Below are 20,455 nucleotides of genomic sequence, written 5' to 3'. Positions count from 1 at the left end.
CTTAGGCCTTGAGAAAACTTAAATTAGTTAGAAATAAATTATCATGGACTAATTCTGTCAATTATGGAGGTAATAGGGGGGCACTGGATATGGTTTTAGAGTGTAAGAGGTAAGGGGTTATTTGAATATGAATATATTTTGCTCTTTTTAGTGATATGCACACAAAATCCATTCATGTTTGCAGCTGTAATGTGACAAAAAAATGTAAAGGTTACCACCTACTTAAATGCAGCAAGATTTTAACAAATCCCAACATAAGTTTTTCTCCATCTTTCTTGTTTCCAGTTGAGCTGCAGCAGCCCTACGACTTGGACTCCATGGAGTATTTGGAAGCTCTGGAAACAGTGACAGACAGACTGGAGACCAGAGTTAACTTTTGCAAAGCACATCTTATGATGATTACCTGCTTTGATGTTTCCTCAAGGCACCGGTAGATGGATTAAAGGCTGAAAAGCCAACAAGAGAAGCACATTGAGAAAACATTATTCTAATACTGGATAATGGAAAACTTGGAACAAGGATCATAAAGAGAGAGGGACCTGTTATTCATGCAAGAGGTTTATACATTACTCCGGATGTAAGAAGACTCAAGGACAGATCAGATGAATGAATGAAGAGCTCAACGGAGATAACTAACAAGGACCAAGCTCTTAACGTAACATCGGTTGCATTCTGATAACATCTATTTATCTGGTTCGGTGGAAATGTTCAAGGGAGAGAACCATTTCTACAACAAATGATTACACCAAGCAAACAACATTAAAAAAACTAATTTCATGGTGCACACCGAGTTAAGAATGTACAGAAAAAAAAGAGTCTGTACATCAAAAATGGCACTTTTTAAAAAGGACAAAGAAAATGAGGAAGAAAGGGGCTGTAAATGAGTTTTAATGACAGAAAGATGCTGAATTGTTTTCCTGAGAGACAAAAGAAGACATTTAAGATAAGTGCCTTGAAAACATTCCCAACACCACAAAGACCAACCTTTTCTGATTTTTGTGTACATTCAGTGGGTGCGGTGCTAGTATGGGAGGAAAAAATCCAAATTGATGTCCTTGGAAATTCTCAGTCATTTCTGAATATGATGTTTTTTCTGTGGGTTTGTGTTTCCTAAATCAATTCAAAAAGAAAAAAAAAACATTTTAGTGTATTGTCATTGGTTTGTTAATGAGAGAAACTACTTTACTGGAACAAAAACTTAAGGGATACTGAGAATTCAGGTACAGTGTGTAAGTGCAGAGAGAGAGAAACTGTTTTTAATGTTTCTGCCTGATTTTGTCTCTCAAACGGTGCAAATTGGAGTTTCTATCTGCTGTACTCTGGAGGATTCCTTTAGTTCAGTTCCTCCGATTCTGATGTGATAGCTTTTTCATGTTCAACAAAGAAAAGAAGTGTGTGAGTCACACAGGAGTGGAGGTGAAAAGATCTCTCTCTGATCCAGTTTTAAGTGCATCCACTGACTGGTTGGCTGCCTGCTGAGTGACTGACCGTTATTTGTATTTGTGCTGTTGTGCTTTACTCTAAAAAAAAAAATCTGAATGATTCATGAATATGTTTTTTTTTTTCTTAATAAGGTTTCCTTTTTTATTCGAGGTAAATGGGACCATGTAGAGGCTGTGTGTGATAATAAAGAAATATTTAAGATGCACTACAAGGAGAAAATATTATTAGTGTAGTGAATGCTATTGAAAGATAAAATTTACATCAAAGCAACTAATTAAATAAGAATTTGTATACATTAGGGCATTAGGACTGTGTTCAATAATTGTAAAGAATCTATAAAACTCACAGAAGAAAGCATCTTAAAATTCATAGCTCTCTTCCTGGTTCCATTTATTTTATATGGATAGAAATGTTAAAAAAAAATGTTAATATTATCTATGGTGCTTGAGATGTTTATTATCTTAATGTTTGTAAAAAAATATAGATAGATGAAAGAGCCCGTTTCCCCATGAAAAGCATAAGCTTTCTGTTTATATGCTTCGTCTCTCTTATAGTCTACAGTCATCAGCGTTGCTGTCCTGAACGTAACCCATAACTCCACCAGTTTGCTGTGTTTTTACTCCTCTCACATGAGGAGCAAAAACACCACAATAATCTATGGGTCTGATTATTCGAAAGCACCTCATGGTTTATTTTCTATTGGTGGTTTATTGTTTTATTAGACCTGCCAAAAGTTCAAAAAAATTACAGCTGAAAATAGATATTTACATCTACTGCATAGAAGCAAATTTTTTTTCTTCTTTCTCTGACGGAAAGTAAGACAAAATATTCTTGTCAGCTCGGATTATAAAAGTTATTTCCCTTAAGTAAATTTGCTCTACAGTAATAATAGAAGATATAACATTTAAGAGCACTTTAATTGCTTTCTTTGAAGTTTTCGAAGTAAGCACATTTAGAAACACAAATCAATAAACTTGTAAAATATTTGACAAAGCCTAGATGGATTTTATGGCTTGGAAGGCTGCTCAAAAGTTTTATCTACAAGATTACATTTGAAGAAAACCTGTAGATGGATTTTAAAACAAAATCAAACTGCTTCGTTGTTTAAGAACATAGGAATTTAAAAAGAAATCAGTAGAAAGGTGGCCTACAGACCAGACTTGGTTACACCGTTTGTTTGAAAAGGAAAAGGCCAAAACTCCAGCTCACTCTAAAAATCCTGAGGAAGAATACCAACAACAATATAAACATTAAGGTTAAAAGGCACCAAAAACTTCTGACTTTGAAATAATGCTCTGTTTATTTGGCATTTACCAAGGGTTGTTTATAACAATGCAGACTGATCTTGAACAGGAAGTGTTCATTTTGCAAATGTTTATTATGCACAATGCAAATATCTAGTTAGAGCTGTATCTGCCATTTGATCCTTGTAATGCTCCTTTAGATGAGATAAAGCCATGGTGTTTCTACAGTGCAGAGATGTGATAAAAGCCATGATTTTAAATCAACCCCAACACCAAAACACTTTTGACAACCCCATCACAACTATTTTTTAATGTATTTGATTTAATGAGGTTTATTTTTTTCTTTTTTTTATCTGGTAAAGTATTCTAAACCAATCCAACTGTCATGAATCAAAGTTTAGTTATTTTAAGCTCAAAGAGCAAAACTCTTAATTAAGCCTTTTATTTATTTGCACCTTATAATCTTGCAGTTTCTATGCATTTAACAAAAATGTCTGTACATACTTTTTCCAAGTCCATGCCATATATGAATTTATATACTGTTTAAACATGGCATATAGCAACTCATTTTTTATTTTGTATATTCTTCTGTTGCTGTTGATTTGATTGAGTCCAGTTGTCTCTCTGGAGAGGGGGAGGTTCAATGTTACAGGATTTTTCCTAAAGCTCTGTTAACTGTAAACAATTCAGTCTGTATGTAGATATAATTTTAAACATATTGATGCCGTTTATCACAGCAGAATAAAGATGATAGAGGAATTTTCAATAGGTGTAGATTTCCAGCTTTCAAAGGTTTTACTGTATTACTTCAGATTTTTTTTTTTTTTTTACACGTAACAATTTGGGGGTTTTTTGCTGGTGAAGATTACCAGTCATCCAGATCAGTCATTCCAAAAACCCAGACGACCACCATTCCGAAGTAGCGGACATGTTCGCCGGTTCAATTTGCATGTTTTCTAAGCCAAAATTAGGCTTTGTTTTTGCTCCACTCAATAAAGCCTTGAACTCAGCACGAATTCTGACATTTTGAATTGAAAAAGCTTCCTGGGTGGGAAGCGAAACGTCTTCAAACTTAGGAAACAAAGTCCAGTAGATTATTATTATTTTATTTTTTTTTTACATTTTTGGAATTAGTTTCTTTGCATACGCATGTTCTAAAAACATGTATTCCTAAACTAACTAAAATGTTGGCGGGTAATTGCTGAAAAAGTCTGAATATGTCATAAACAACATCAAGTAAGATCTTCTCTCACCTAGGGGTTGCTTGGCACTGGTTCTTTTCAAATGAGTATTAAGAAATTCAATTTACCTTTCAGTATATGTATGGAAGTAAAACTTTGTAAGCCTCAACAACCAACAAACTAACAGCTCATGAGTCTTTAGAGAATATTTTATTCCAGTGCCTAAAGACAGCAACATGCTAGCTATGATAAATATGTATGTGAGCTCCTAACAGTGTTAGGAGGCCTTATCAGGGGCTAACGGTGTTAGTGGTGCTAACAGTTGTAACAGTACTTGTATGTTTACATGAACAAGTAGAGATGTTTTTCATTCTCTAAAACAGACAGGGACGTCAGGGAAGTTTTATTTACTAGTCTGCTTTTTCAGAAAATAGAGCTTTGTAGGGTTGTCATTAACTTAAATTGCAGTGTTTCTTTAACAGAGGCAGCCCAAATACCCTCACAATTTCTTCATTATCTGAAGAAAGTCTAAAGTTCTTTAATGTAACAAAAAGAACATATAAAAACAATGTTTTTCATGGATGCAAATATGTTAAGGACTAAAAGTTTGGAAAAAGGATGGTATTCATATAAGCAAAAAATATCAGTTTTATTTGTAGACAAGGCAATAAAACATTGATATTACTTTGAATCACTTCATATACGTTTGCCTTTTTAATCTGCAACCTATGGCATGTCAGCTTTTTTCATGTTTATTTTGGTCCTTTTGTGAATTTTTTCAGAACCTCAACATCAAAGTAAACAAAAATGAACAAATCACTAAGCATATAATTGTTAAAACTCTTGAGTGAAAGCTGGAAGTCTACTTTTATTCAGTCTGAAATGCTTAACCTCAACCAATGTTGGTGGCAGACTACAAATGAGTATTAGAAAAACAAAAATATAGGGTATTAATTAGAGATAAGAAGGGTTTAAAATGTCATAGGACCAATATGTGTGAACAGAAATGCCTGTAATCACATTACAGACATTGTCGGCATCGGATATTTCAGGAGCCTAAAACAAAATTCTGTACATGTTTTCAGTGTTAAGATGCTATGGTGGGAGGATTCCCCTCTGACTCGCTGTTAAATCTGTGTACTTTGTTAACGCTTTATAACTCAAGCAATAACTCAACATAATTGATGGTTTGGTGTCACTGTTTAAAGCAAACATGTAAATCCATGTGAATATGTGCCGGGTTTAAAATCAAATCCCTACATGTTTCTCTGAAGTCTTTGCAATCTCCAATGTGTTATCAGAATATCCGAAATATAGCATATTTAACTTGTTATAGAGGAATGTTGTTGTAAAGTCAAGGTCGGACCATATTTACCAAAAACAAACATATTTTCATCTACAAAGTTGTAAGAATTGTAAGTGTATCTAAATAACTGCTATTGATACCTTCCCAACCAAATTCAAAATGGTCCCAGAATATTACTAACATTTCAGATCATACCTAACAAAATAACAGTATTCTGGTTTTCTCTATGATGTACCCATATATCAACATTGTATGGCTCCATATAGACCTGCTGCAATGAAAAAAGGTCTGGCTCTTCTTCTTTTTGATGGGAAAAAAGATAGAGGGATGTAAATAAAGGAATGTATTTAGCCGACTCTTCATTTTTTGCAACATCAACATAAATCCTGGTATGTCTGTCAGCTCTAATTAAATATTAAATAATTTAACTGTTATGTTAAGAAATCAGACAGATTCATAAATTAATTGCAAAAGACAGATACAGCTTTAATTGCGTGTACAAGATAAACATTGTGTGTAGATCTGACCTGAAGCATTCTGCCATGCAAGTTTTAAATCAGCTGCAACACTGTGCATCTGGGCTAACGACTGCTGCAGGAATGTGCCGCTGCCAGCCCTCCACTTACAACCCCACCAGGATAAGTGGATCTAAAAGATGGTGGGTAAGAGGAACCTTTAGGCAAATCTTTTCTCTGGTAGCTGAAGGATTTTTTCCCAGCTTCTTGGGACCTGTTTACCAGTGTGCAATGGAAATCAAATCAAAGAAAGAAAACACAAAAGGTGTAAAATGAGTAACACTCACTGGAACACACACCCAAGTAGACTACTGTAGTCATCGGTTTGCATATGTCCCAAACCAAAGTGGTTAGAATGGGAGGCATTTCTTGCAAAGTTGGGCCACTGAGCTCACACACTGACAAGCAGACACAGAAACTTGCACTAACAAAGTGTGTGGGTGTGCGTGTGATGGACGAGTGTAGAAAGAGATGCAGGTTTTGAAATTGTTGCCTTGCTAAATATACGCATACAACCAACACACAAACAAACAAGGTCACTTATTTATATCTAGCTGAGAAAAGCTCTTAAATCCAGGTTAAAGCCTCTTGGAATTGTTACTGTGACCCATTGAGGGATGGTGGATGAACAACAGCTGATTTTAAATCACTTCTGGTCCCCATTTCACAAAGCAGGGGCAAAGGCAATCCAGACTTAGTTCTGGGGTAAATTCCTGCACACGCTTCCTTTTCAGTTCCAGAAAGCTGAGAAGCTGTTAGCCTGAGTAGATTTATGGCTCCAAATTACTCCGTAGCCTTTTTCCCACTGAAAATGCCGGTTTAACGCATGTTTTTCAGACATGGGTCGTCCTGCTAACAATCACCAATTGGCTAACTTCCCACTGGCAAGAAAAGCTGGGTCTAATGCCCCGCTGTCAAGTGTGGCTTCTATCTCTCCACAGCTGCGTGTCTGGTGACACCATCACGGTGGGTTAGCGTTGATGATGTCACCAGTGCAACAAAAATCAGGAAAGTAAACAATGGAGAAAAACATGTAAGGAAGCCAGGGTATAATAAGTGTCCTTTATTGTTTCACTCTTTTATCTGTCTGAATCCCTTGTACCAGCGCTGGCCATGTTTAATGTAAACTGAGCTGTTTGGCTTGTTAGATCAGACATGACTGGTGTGGTGTGTTGACGTCCATACATTGCGTTCAATAGTATTACATAAATTAATGTGTCAACCCAGCTTTGGTGTTCCCACAGAATGCCGATCAGAGCCAAAGCAATTATAACTCGGGTTGCTTGCCGAGTCATTTTACCCAGGTAGACACACGTCAGGGAGCTGTTCCCACAGACACTAAAAGACGATTTTTACCGGGTTTAAACAGGTTGTTTGGCCAGTGGAAAAGGGGTACATTAAACAATCCTGCTCAGTAACAATTTGGAGTAGTGTTGTATCAATGCCATTTACCTGGCTGTGCAGCATTGGCCGATACCAATACCATACAGATACCATCTGTTTAAAATTGATGTGTGTGTACTGTATATATGAAGAGCTGTATACTACTTAGATGTAAAATAATTGCCATCATGGCTTTGTCAAGCTGCTGCCTACTTTTGTGAAGCAGGAAAAAGACTAATACAAAGTGAATCCAGTAGAACTTTTTATTGCCTGCCTGGAATGGGTGACAATAGTTGAATAAAGTTTTGGTTCTCAAAATGGTATTGGTGCCCTATTTGCTGGTACTCGACGATAGCAATACCACCATTTTAGTGCTGGATCGGTGCCTCATCCGATACTAGTATCTTTGCACTACTTTTGGAGTAACCCTGAGTGTTTCCTAGTATGGAGCTGAGTTCTGTACAGGAAAGTGTTAGAAATGGCATGGCCTATTCTGGAGGAACCTTTTAAGGTTGGAGTGCAAATATTCTGTAGATATATCTGTTAGGAGATGGTAAATAGGAGCAAGTAGATGTGTTATATTTAAAAATAAAAATATCTCTTCTTAAAATATGCCTCAATAAAGACATCAGATTTTAAGCACCAAAGCACTAAATACGATGAATTTATGACAATGATCATGTTACTCTTACATGTACAGTATGATCAATTAGCATTGCAAAGAAAATCTGCCACACATGAATTTTTTTTGCGAATCATGTCAATAATTACATCCTTTTGTGTTGCACCTAGACACATATTCAATTCACACAAACAATTATGATGTATGTCACATTTTTATTGTTTATCAACCTTTCTTTAAATATATAGTTCTCTCACATTAATATACAATCTAAATGTTAAATCTAAAACTCAACTTATAAACTTATATTTATTTATTAAAAATATTTCTTCATCCTAAATCTATATATGAATGTTATATTTATTTGTAAATATTAAAATTTTATCTAAATCTATATGTTATATCTAAATCCGACAGTAAATATGTATCCTATATTCTTGCGCCAAAATCTTTAATTTGGAAAATGCCAATTAACTGTGTCCCTTTAAGAGTTCACTTTGTGGCCACACCCTCAAGGCACAGGAACGCCTTTGAAGGACTTGGCCCACCTTTTCCACTTATCTTCTATGCCAGGGGGAACAGATAAAAAAAAAAATCAACAACCAGTAAAGGTTCAGAGACATTTATACTGTATTTATAATCTGTAACTTTAAACAGAATTTAACACAATCAAAAATAAGGGTTTTTATGCATCCATGTTAGACATTTAATTTTTAAATAAAAAACAAAACAAAAAAAAAAACATTTTTCCATCTTAAAATCTAAAGTGTTTTTTGAAGTAGAGAACAACAATTGTTCAGTTTGGTATATACACAATTTCCTGATTCACATATTTTATAAAGCATTTGAACTGCCCGTTTGTTATTTTTCTTTCTTTTTTATTGCCTATTTAGAGCAGTTTGCTCTAGGCTGCCCTGCAGGCTTTTAAAACTGGGTTTGAATGGCGACAAAGCCAATTCTCAAGCACTTATCAGGGTGCTCATTTTGAGCCTGGATCGATATTTATTTTAGATTATGTTCATGGTGGAGAATCCTGCTTCACAGCAGCAAGTTGAGCCAAACATACTTAAAATATGCAGGATCATCTTTGAGCACACCATTTCTATTTTCTTTGACCAGTTCACTGTTGTTCTTCCAGCAGTCCACACTTTCTCTGCTCTCTTTTTCTCATCGTCTTCTCCTTCTTTACCATCGGCCACCCTGCCAAAGGTTCGTCTGCTGTGTCTAAAGGTGGCTCGCAGCACAGACCCAGACTGACAACTCTCATTGGCTTATTTGTATCAAGTACAGCCTGGTCCCGGTCGCTCCAGATGGCTTTACCATTTTAACAGGAGAAGAGGTGCAAGTTAAGTTAGACACTGTCGTGGGACAACATGTGGTAATTTATAAATGTTTTAAATCAGGTTGGGTACAGATTGGTCCACAGTTGGGTCTGGATCCAGACCGCGGTCTGCTAATCCGTGACCTCTGTTCTATGCCCTTGAGGTGTGGCCACAAATTGATCTGTAAGAAGCATTTATTAACGTTGCCATGGTGAATCCTGTCATCTCTGGCTATGTCTGAATGTGTAGCCTAACCCTTATATAATGCACTATATAGAGGTTACAGTATGCCATTTTGTAGGGGTGTCCAAAAGTCTATTGGATAAAGTAGAGCATTCAAAATTAGAAAAGTAGTGTACATTGGATGTGTTCAGTTTCAGAGTCTGCGTCCTTCGAAGGACCCGGTCTACCTGAAATGGGCCATTAAAAAAAGGAGGCTGGAAGAGTTCAGCTATAGAATAAAATTTGATTTATAGTCCCCAAACTGCACAGATATTGGAATCTGTGCTTAAATGTCAGTCAAACCCATAGGTACAGGGAAATATTAAATCTTTCCATAAACCAAAAATTACTCACTATTTTCATTAATTTCAGATAAAATTATTTACATACATTTATATTATTAAACTGAACTTACCATATTCACCACTGTTCTGTGACATTTCCCATTTTCCTCTGAACAAGGAGTAGCCGGCTTGGTTGGACTCACAATGAATCAAGGGATACCCCAGGCCACGGAGGACATGCCAGACCATCCTTGAAAAACGGTAAAAAGAAGGCTGCATTTGTCAGCCACATAACCAGAAGTCTTCCTATCTGAAGAGTACACGGTTCAGTGCTATGAAGTAGTCGGCAGACGAATCTGGCCTTTGCAGGACACAGCTATTGTCATGGTTTTGGTTTTGTTCAAGTTTTATCTCTGACTTTTCATTGGTCTTATTTTTTATTCTTGTTTTCTAGGTATTTTTGATTGTATTTGAGTTCTTAGATATTTCCAGTTTGCCCTCTTGTGACAGTGTCCTTTTCCCTAGCTCCCTTCTCCCCTCTGTTCACACCTGCTCCCAATCTGCTAATTAGCCTGGTCTTTGTCTCTCCCATTTATTCTCCTCCTGTTCAGTCACTCTTTGCTAGTTTGTCATCATTTCTTTGCCCCCCTTGTTTTGAGTATTCCTGGCCTTCAGTATTTTTGTGGATTTAAGTTTTGGATTGTTGCTTCTGTTGAACCTTTGGTTAATTGAACTTCAAGAAATCTCCTTCAGCTTTAGTCTGCATTTGGGTCCTGTCAAACCAGCTCCAGTGTGACAGTTTTAGATGGTCAGTAGACAAGCAGATATATATCAGAATCCTTTGCAAGAGCTCTCCTCGCAAAGAATCATGGGATTTGGGTTCAGTTAAGTGAGTTCAATATGGGGTTAGAAGCTAATTTCCATATTCTTATGCTTTTTTTAAGATAGCAAACAACTAATTATTTTTCTGTTCCTTTTCTGGCATAGTTCTACAATTCTCTCAACTATTTAGGCAAGTTGATTACAACCACTGATGGTGGTATAATTATTAGCAAATCACATGATGTCATAAAGGCTCAGATGATTGGACCCAGAATTGAGACGAGACAGACAGTGATAACTTCAAAAGCGTTCATTACAAAGCTGCGTGCGGTCGCTCATCAGCTGGGGCAGGATCTCTGGATACGCTGCAGGAATGTAGGCACAGATCAATGACTTCTGAAACTCCAACGAGAAACTACAATGAGCTTGAAAGTCACCAACCTGGCAAAATTCAGTCTGTGCGCAGAAGGAGGGAAGTCCAGAGGAGCAGGAACCCGCAGCTTGTAACTGAGCCAGCGACTGAGAGCCAGGAGGAAAGAGGAGCAGCAGCAGCTAGAGCACACAGAAGCAACAAAGGATACAGAAGGGATAATCCAAGCTGTGGTCAGAAGACAGGTCCAGGGTCTGCAACAGGTGAATTCCATGTAAATCCAGAAACACAGAACAGGCAAAACAGAGCAGAACAGGGGCGGCCAAAACTCAAAAGCCCGGGGGCAGAAACGGGTCAAGATGAGGCAGAACAAACACACACAGAAAACACTAGAATTAGACTTGCTGAAAGCTCAAATAATCCGGCACCATGGGCTGGGAAGCGGTGGCATAAATAGCAGAACAAACAGATGGATCTGATAAGAGATAATTAGGCCGGGGAGGAGCAAAGCAGATAGAGGAGAAAGAGTAAAACTCAGCCTATGGTGCCAAGATCATGACACATGAAGTATCTGAGGGCAGTTTGAACCAAATTTCTCAGGACACCATTTGGAAATTAGAGCCTCTTAATATAATCAGTGTCTAATGTGAGTATTCTGTAAATACTGTTTTTTAATATGCACAGTCAAAAAGGAGGAGAAAGTACAATCATGTTTATTTAGGTTTTAACAATTGTTAAAATCAATTAGGAATCATTATTACATACCAACTAAATGTAAAAAAAAAAAATCAAAGACAAAAGGAGTCGTTTGAATGCTTTTTAAAAAAGATTGCATCAATTAATTAAATAAAAGATTTTGTTATAAGATGGCCGATAAGTGAGGGAAACCTGTGGCATGCAAGACCATGTGCTCTATATCATTTGGAAGCTTCACCAAAAGATCTTTACAAAAATGAGTTATTTAAATCTGAAGACGACAGAGGAAGTAAGCTGTGCTGGGTTAAAAAAAAGCACTACTTCTATAAAGAAATATTCAGTAATTCAAAGATAGATCTCAAGCATTCAAAGTAATCAAATACTATTCATCATCGGTCACTTTCTGCTAATTTCAACTTTCTGGTTACCAGAATTTGGATGAATAGGATCCCTCTTCTGGCCCATGAGCTGGAAACTTTCCTTGTCTGATTACTTTCCACAGATGGTGGTCTTTAATGAAGAAATCTGGCCCCTTCTTGACCTTCAGGAATCAACCTGCAGATTGTTGCCGTTTCCCAAAAAAGCTCATTGCTGAAGTCATGTGGCTCCAGAGAGAAAGTCTTCCAGGCATTTGCTGCTAGTGACAGTAAAACAGAGACAGATGGCTGCAGATCTGCAAGCGGACCTTGGGCAACGGATGTGAAAAGGCTTCTTTGGATGCAGATTTAATCTTTTTGTCAGAACAGACACATTTGGTTCAATGATATTTGTGTTCCTAGAGAGTGTTCTTTATTTTTTGGATGTTATCCGATGGGCTTACAGTGTATTCCCTTAAAAAGGATGATCAGGTCTGACTGTGTGTGAAGTTCTCAAAGGATTTTATGATTACTGTCACACCTTTGATTGGTTCTATTTTATCCTGGTGAAATAAACTCAGAAGCCATTCATACCAGAAAGTTTTTAATGAAGAGGTAATAAAGAGCTCACATGACTCTGTAAAAACAACATTTAAAGCAATTACAGCAGTAAACCAGAGCATCTGAAAGTTGATCTAATAGTTCCAAATTTTAAAACAACTGAATGCAGTTTAAACAGACATTTGTAGTTTCAGGCTTGAGACTGTAACCGTGGAAGGTAAAAATTGGTCAGTGTTCAAAAGAAAGACTTTCCTTATCTGCCATCTGTGTTACAGATAATGGATTATATTGTGATTAGTCCTTGGTCTGTCTTAATGTCTGCCAGACAACTGCTTCTTGATCTCATGATGACATTCCTCCATCCTCATGTTCAGGTCGGTGGTCAGGGGGTGATCATCACCATGAGTGATCCTCATTATTTTAAAGGCCTGGTGAAAAAAAAAGGTATAATGATTTTTATATTTAATATGGAGTAAATGCATTTCTACAAAAAAAAAAAAATACTATAATTTTAAAAGAAACTCAAAGATAAATTCTTTAGTGCATAATGTTTGGATTTGGATTTTCTAATGATTTGACTTGTCTGTAATAAAAGGTACAAGTAATAAAAAACTCCAAAAAAAGAGCAGAATGGATTAATTCTGTACCATCAGGACTCTTTCTTTTTATTACCTCTTTAAATGTGTCTAAAGCCTCCTGAGTGTGCTCCAGGTAATGCTGCAGCTTTCCAACTCTCATCAGCTGGATTCCATGTACAGGATGTGGATCAGGGTAGTATAACCTATTGAAAAAAAACAAAGACAGAAAATTCAACATAATTCATCTTTTCTTTCTGAAAGCAGATCAGTTATCTTCATATTCTTATACTTTAGGTTATCTCTCTCTGTCTCTAATGAATAGAAGACATTTTGTGTTTAATTGGAAATGCAAATCTAATTGGCCCCAATCAACAGTGCTGTCCACCTGAGACCTCCCCTGCAGAGCTGCTTCTACGAGTCGGCGAATCCTGACGCTTGGTCAGGGAAAAAAGGTTTTAAACAGAAGCAGACGAAAAGTGTTTTGTGCACAAAAAAAAATCCAACATGTTTTATATATAAAATAATTTATTCTGCATGATTAGCTACTTCACCCAGATGTTTAGTGTTTAAGCTTTTTCTATAACCTTCTAAAAAATGTGTTGATCCAGCTTTCACTGCGTTCCAGGTAGCAAGTATCGACTATAGTAAAATATATTTTTCACATAAAATTTTCTTTTTTTACATACTTTGCTTTTATTGCAAGAAAGAGTTTAACGTTTTAGAAAAATACAATAACAAAGAAAGATGATTCAAGAAATGATAAATTAAGAGAAAGGAAAATAGGCTTTACAAAGGGGCAAGTCAGATCGACAAACAATATCAATGTTCTAAATATCAAATGTTCCCGCTTTCTGCAACATTTAAATACCATTTTTACCAAAGAGCATAACTTTGTTCTTTTTGAAGTCGCAGGTTCAACTTTCAAGCCATTTCATACTCTGAATATCATTGACTATTGAAGTGCATTGGTTAATTGTGGGAGGCTCCTTTTTCAACCAGTGCCAGGAAAACAAAATAACTTTTTCATGAGATTCCAAAGATTTACATCCTAACTGGATAGATGGAAATAGAAAAAAACAATAATATTATAATATTCAAAGGTCTATGTGACTTATCATCTGGGTCTTTATCCAAATCTACAGTAAAATAATGAAATGAGGTTCTGATTTAGAGCCCCACTCCAACAGAATGCCACTCTGGGTTTCTCAGCAAGACCCTTAACCCCACACTGCCCCCCTTGGCGCCCCACGATGACAGCCCACTGCTCCTCAAGGGGATGGGTTTATTGCAGTGGCAAATTTCTCCAATGCAAGATCAATAAAGTTCAATTATTATAAAGAAACAATTATTCTGGGTATAATATGGGGATTCCTTTGGGAGATATTAAAGAAAGCTTTGCGCGTCTTTATTTTAAACTGAAATAAATAAAACACTGAAAGCAAGTGTAGCGCTGGCACAGGCACCTAGCTACGCGAGCATAAAGACGGATTTGTGTGCGAGCACAGCTGGCCGTGAACAGTTTGTCAGGGTCGAGTGTGCACCAGACATGCATTGCACGTGTGTGTGAGATCGGAGCACAGCAGACCAGTCTCACTGCATGCTCAGATTGGTAACAGTTTACTGAGGCATAGCATTTATATAAATATCATTACAACAACTATGTGCTTTTGGTGTATAGAATACACTTTACCAAATGATGGATAATGAGGTTTAAGGTTTTTGTAAAGTGTAGGCACTTTCAGCCAATCAGATCTAAAGGTGTGTACTCAGATTAAAAAAGGGCCAATTCATCCAAAGAGGAATTTGGGTTTTAATAAAAAAAAAAAAAAAGAAATAAAGCACTTATAAAACAGAGAAGCTGATTGGGGCAGGAATATCTCTGGTTTGTGTTGCTTCAAGGATTGCTGCAGTTTAATAAACTGAAGGAGTAACATAGATGTTGGTTAAAAAACCTGCCTTTAGCAAACTATACTTTTCTATTCTTTGTCCATCCCTTCCATTAGTCCGACCTTAAAAGAAGTCCTTTCCTTTCTCATATGTGTTAAAATAAAATAAACTGCAAAGGTCAGAACCTGAATGGTGTGTTACTCCGTGGCTTCTCTGGTTTTTTTTTTTTTTTTTACTCTCAATGCTAATTACCCATTTGTTCACACTGGCGGGGTCAACTAAACAACCAACTGACAAGCTGCCCAATTACAGAGCTGAACCTCAGTCGTGTGGTTAAAAGCAAATATTCAAGTAGATAATTCAGATTCTAATCCAAAAGCATTATTCCTCTCAAAATAATATGCTCCAATATTAATTTAATTATCAATCAGTTGATTCAGGCTTCCACAAAATGTAAACATGCACACAAGGAGCGCATTCTAATTAGGTTTAGTTTTTGCCTATGCAGTTGACATGCAATTAAAATACTTTAATTAACTTGCGATCACATGACTTTTCATCTAATTTCTCGTCCTGTGAAAATAAACTGAGCAGAAATTCAGAACACTAGTTAAAAAATCATAGCTTTTGGCAAAAAGAGAGAGGGAGAGAAAGAGGGAGAGAAAGAGAGGGCAAGAAACAGAAATTAATAGTTGAGGAAAAGAGTAACATTTTAAGGCGAATGTAGTGGAACTAATGAGACGCTTGTTTAGAGCACAAAGATCCACACCCTGCTGTTTTAGAGGAGCAAAACACAAAATGCCTTACTAAGGAGAAAATGTAGGAGGGGGAAACCAAAACCATAAAGTTATATCTTATATAGCCAGACATAATTTGTTTTTTGTTTTTTTTTGAGAAGTAATCAAACTTTAAACCGCTCTGGATTTATCAGAATGATAAAACAGGAATAATGAACGTTTCAGCACTCATTTTGTTCCCCCAAAACAATAAACAGTGTTAACACTAGATACGGTCTCATGAGCCAACGAAAGCAAACATGAACCAGTAATCCATTTTATTAGTTCTTATTTCAGTGAGTTACATTTTCACTGTAAATCGAAGGAAAGCAAAGCTTTAAGTTTTTATGTGATATGCCAACAATAAGGAAAGCGTAATAGAAAATAGAATAAAAATGTTTCTGTTGGAAAGTGTTAATTTTTTCAATACTCCCCTCACACACACAGACTCTCTACTCTCTACTCTAATGGCCCTAAACAGAATGTAGTTCGATCAATAGCCAGTTTACCCAAAATATAGCAGCAGAGGTTCCTTCCAGCAGAACAAGTAGCCTAAACATACATAGAACTACAATGGCACGGTTTAGATTAGGGCTGCAACTAACGATTATTTTGCAAATCGATTAGTCTGTTGAATAATTTTTTGATTAATTGATTAACAATCAGAGAGCCAAAGGTTCCTTAAAGAAGATTTTTTTTAATGAAATTAAACTGAGTGAAAATGAACTCTTCCACTTGAGGTGTTCTGAATAGAGGCTATTGACAGGAGGAAAAATGTTTATTTTATCCTAAATCCAAAATTTTTATATATTTTGACATAATTACTGCTCTAATTGGGTTGCTCTGTCAGCTAAAGACACATCTTAGAGTCTCTATACTCCAGTTAACAGTATGATTATTAGATTAGTTGATAATTATTTCAGTACTCGATTCATCACGATTGATTCGATTAATTGTTTCAGTCCGAGTTTAGATTAAAGTATGCTAATTTTCTATTATGGCCCAGGTCAAAGTTTAACCAAAATCTAACAGCAAGCCTCTGGCTATACTTCAAGGTTGCCCCAAACAACATTTTTCAATCCAGTCTGGCTTTGCCTACAGTATTTAGCAAAAACTGGGCAAACATTTCATCTGCAATTGCCATTAAATCGGGTTCTTTAAAGGAGGGGGGAGAAAAATCATGTTTTTTTAGTCTTCATAAATACACACTGCTTTAGGATGACTAAAATGCCTTTGCAGCTTTTTTAGTTTTGTAGTTATAACATGGTAGAAAAATACCGTACCAGACTGATTTCGACGGCCCAAAAGAGAGACAAACATGTTAGAAAACTTGACTTAAATTAAAAGCAGAAAAAAAAGAAAAAGAAAACTTGACTTAAGAGCCCCATTCGTTTCCTAACTTTGTGACTGTTGGTGTGACTTCCACCTTAATTTACATGAAACATGTTTGTTTCCTGCAGGGAATTGAGTAGCAGCACAGAGGTGAGAGCCTGCATTTATATTAGTCCACAGGCAGATTTCCAAAGACCGACATGCTGAACTTGGCTGGTCTACTGAAGCCTCTGCTGATACAGAAATGTCAGGCCATGATGTATATTCATAATCCAGCTGAATGTTAATGAACAGCAGATTACATTTTTTCTGGTGTTTTAGTTCTGCCCTGAGAAAACCTCAGCTACTGTAGATGTTACAATTCATGTTTACACAGAGGCAGAAGGGGAAAAATAAATAAAAGGAAACAGAGACACAGAATTCTACAACATGACATTACCTTAACTCTATACAGGAAATCCATACTTGTATATCTGCATGTTTTGACAAATACAGGTTCATGCATGGAATTGAATATTCGTGATTCATGGAAGCCTGTATGAGAGCATCTCTGCTTGTAAAACATGTGCAAAATGGTAACGGTCGATGAGCCTGGCTTGCACAGCCTGCAGCAGGTGTCCATTTTTCGCAGGGAATAACCTCTCTATACATCACAGGCTTGGAAATAAAAATTTAAAAAGGACGTGAGCGAGTGAAAGAAGAAAGGAATATAGAGTGAGAGGAAGGAGAGGAGAAAGAGAGAAACGGAGAGCTCCTGCAGCAATCTTTCTTCCCTGCTATCTGAGGAGCCCAGAGAAAGAGATGGAGTTTCCTCCTCCCACTCTTCTTTCATTTTCGTTCATTGTTGTCTCCCCTCATTGCATACAGATTATTTAGTTTCACTGGTTTACTTACTGTTCCATTTTCTATTCAATACTCCATTTGTATATCTTTCTATGTATGGCAGCACTTTCCTTCTGCTATTTTAAAACAGATGAGTTCTAAGCCTGATCTATCTGTGTTCTTCAGGGTTATTTTCTTTCAAGGTTAACCTCATATTTGCTCCCCAAAACGTGACAGTTCAGGTCAGAGATTTTATTAAATAAATTCACTCGTTTTCATTAAACCAAAAAGGGCTTGGAAAATTTTAAATCATCCTCCATCTACCCTTTTAGTTAATAATCTCTCAAGTTTAATCTTTGAAAGACAAACAATATCTCACTTCTTCTTTTCCCATTTCCCCGAACTTTTAAAAGTCCTCATCAATCCATGGATTGGTTTTTAATTTATTCAGTAATGTTTTTGGGGTAATTTCCTATTTAGAATCAGTTTACTGCTTTTACGTCAAGGTCATTTTGCCCTGCACACTACTTTCATCCAAAAAGCAGTGCATCAATATATAACCAATATCTGTTTTATGCTGATTATAGACAGAACATGAAAACATTATCAAACATAAAAAAAAAAAACATCGTTAGGCATTAAGCAACCAAAAAAATGTGTTTTTGCAACAGTATTTGAAAGAAAGGGCTCTGTTTAGATGACAACTAAATAGTTATTTGGCCTTATACAACGCACCACCCTGAATAAAGCATGCCCATAGTAGAACATGGTGGTGGCACCAACATGATGTGGGGAGGCCCATCATTCCAAAGAAGAAGAAAAAACAGGTGAGAGATCATGAGAGGATTGAAAGAGATAAATGCAAGGAAATCTGGGAAGAAAACCTTAAAGGGTGCAGAAGATTTGAGATTAAAAAAAGGTTTAGGTGAATGATTCACTTCTTTGGTACCCAGGGCCCAATGTGTGTCTCTGCTCCAGAATAGGTCATCTAAATGATTGTATTACCTCCATAAAGCACTGAAGAAGCCTATTAACCTCCCATTTATTTAGGTTAGCACTGAAAGATTAGCTTAAACGTGCAGAGTTTTGGGGGTTGGGATTGAGAACAAATGATTTAAATTAGAAAAAATAACAGGTGTCGACCGTTCAATTCAAGATCCAAATTTAAATCCAATTGAGAAATTGTTGCAAGACATGAGTATGCCAATCATGTCCCCACTCTTTCTAATATGACTGAGCTTGAACTTTACTGGAATGAGTAACGGGAAGAATTCCTGTTTCTAAACGTGCTAAACTAGAAGAGAATTACCCGCAAGCAATTGCAAAAGTAATAGTTACTTTTCATTAACCAAATGGTAATAGCATATGAATACATTTGCAGAATTATTAGTCAATAATAAGCACAAAAATGCTTTCTTATTCATATTGCAATAAATAGTTTCTTTTTATTTTATGATATTTAAATTAAAAACCCTTTAAAATACTTCTTTAAAAGTCACAGGGCTGTTTTCGCTACATCAGGGAAACTTAATGCTTAAAAACAACAAACTTTGGGATAAAAACTGCATAAATGTTACAGAATGCCAACATCTGTCGGAATAGTCAACTAGTAAGATATACAACTAAAGGACATAAAGGTTTATTATAGGTTTCTAAAAAAAAGTATTTTTTACAATACATTCCATAGCTGCTGAGATTTTCTTTCAAAACAATTAAAATTATGAACAATTAATTTTAAATTAAAAGACAGAGCTATGTATTTTTTTATTTGAAAATATACAAAGTAATAATTACTATTTACTTCTGACTGTGGCTAAGGTATTGTAAAAACATATTTTCACAGCAAATTCAAAAATTAGATGAGCAAAGTTTGTTAAAAGTTAAAAGTCAGACTAGCAAACACAAAAATGAGACAAACAACACATGCAAAGGTAAAATGCAGCAACTAGCAAAAAAACTGCTAGTTTGGAAAAGCTGCAATCACAGACAATAGATAGAAGCAAAGTGGAAACATGCTGCACACAAAGCCCACTGCAAATACATAAATGATACTGACACAAAAGCACACAAAATGCATGCAAAGGAAAAATGCAGGAACTAGCAAAAACTGCAAGTTCAGAAAAGCTTCCAACTAACCCAAATAATGGAAGAGCTCCAGACAAAAGTACATTTTGCTTCGGTTCTTTTAGCATCCAGTTATTCCTGTACAAAGTTTGTTTCCATCAGCTTTTTCTTGTGTTTATTTTTAAGTATAACATTAGAAAAGCTTGAATGAAATGACACAATCTGAAAAAAATCCTTCAAATTGACCAAAAAAAAAAGTTTTTCCTCTTGCTTAATGTGGTTTTTTGGCTTTTGCAAAAAGGATTTATGAGCAAAACAGGAGATGTAAACAGTTTTTTTTTTAAATCAGCGCTGAGGTAGCGAATCTCTTTACCTCACATGACCAATCAGCTCTTTCTGCTGGGTCAGATCTAGATGGCAGCCTCTACTTCCTGTTTATTACAGCCATACGGGACAACGTAATGGGGATGACGTATGAGGACATTATACCATGTTGCTTGGTTAATTCACTTTTAACCAAATGCAAATGCCGCAAATTCACATTTCCCTTTTAACTTTTATAAGTTTGCTTGAAATTCGAATGTTAGTTGGATGTAAATGCCTGCTGAGGGTGTGGTCTATCTTTAGCCGGTAACCGTCTCTTTGTGTGTATATATATATATATATATA

General features: G+C 36.2%; 2 protein-coding genes across 2 annotated transcripts in view; one reads left to right on the top strand and one right to left on the bottom strand.

The window, feature by feature from the left end:
- LOC107102468 (kinesin-like protein KIF26B) overlaps positions 1 to 3,478 on the top strand; it is a gene marked incomplete at its 5' end in the record, with an annotated part of 30,033 nt that extends 26,555 nt beyond the window's left edge. The window contains one exon of the mRNA XM_015401792.1: positions 286 to 3,478. Coding sequence (XP_015257278.1) covers positions 286 to 434 — 149 coding nt within the window. The remainder of the gene's footprint in view (positions 1 to 285) is intronic.
- Positions 3,479 to 12,347: 8,869 nt separating this feature from the next.
- smyd3 (SET and MYND domain containing 3) overlaps positions 12,348 to 20,455 on the bottom strand; it is an 89,685-nt gene continuing 81,577 nt past the window's right edge. Inside the window, exons 11-12 of the mRNA XM_015401795.1 lie at positions 13,000 to 13,108; positions 12,348 to 12,755 (exon numbers count right to left, since the gene is read on the bottom strand). Coding sequence (XP_015257281.1) covers positions 12,639 to 12,755; positions 13,000 to 13,108 — 226 coding nt within the window. The 3' untranslated portion in view covers positions 12,348 to 12,638. The remainder of the gene's footprint in view (positions 12,756 to 12,999; positions 13,109 to 20,455) is intronic.

This window comes from Cyprinodon variegatus, unplaced genomic scaffold (genome assembly GCF_000732505.1).
Source record: "Cyprinodon variegatus isolate N-32 unplaced genomic scaffold, C_variegatus-1.0 Scaffold1259, whole genome shotgun sequence".
Lineage (NCBI taxonomy): Eukaryota > Metazoa > Chordata > Actinopteri > Cyprinodontiformes > Cyprinodontidae > Cyprinodon > Cyprinodon variegatus.
This window is presented reverse-complemented; position numbering and strand designations above follow the sequence as displayed.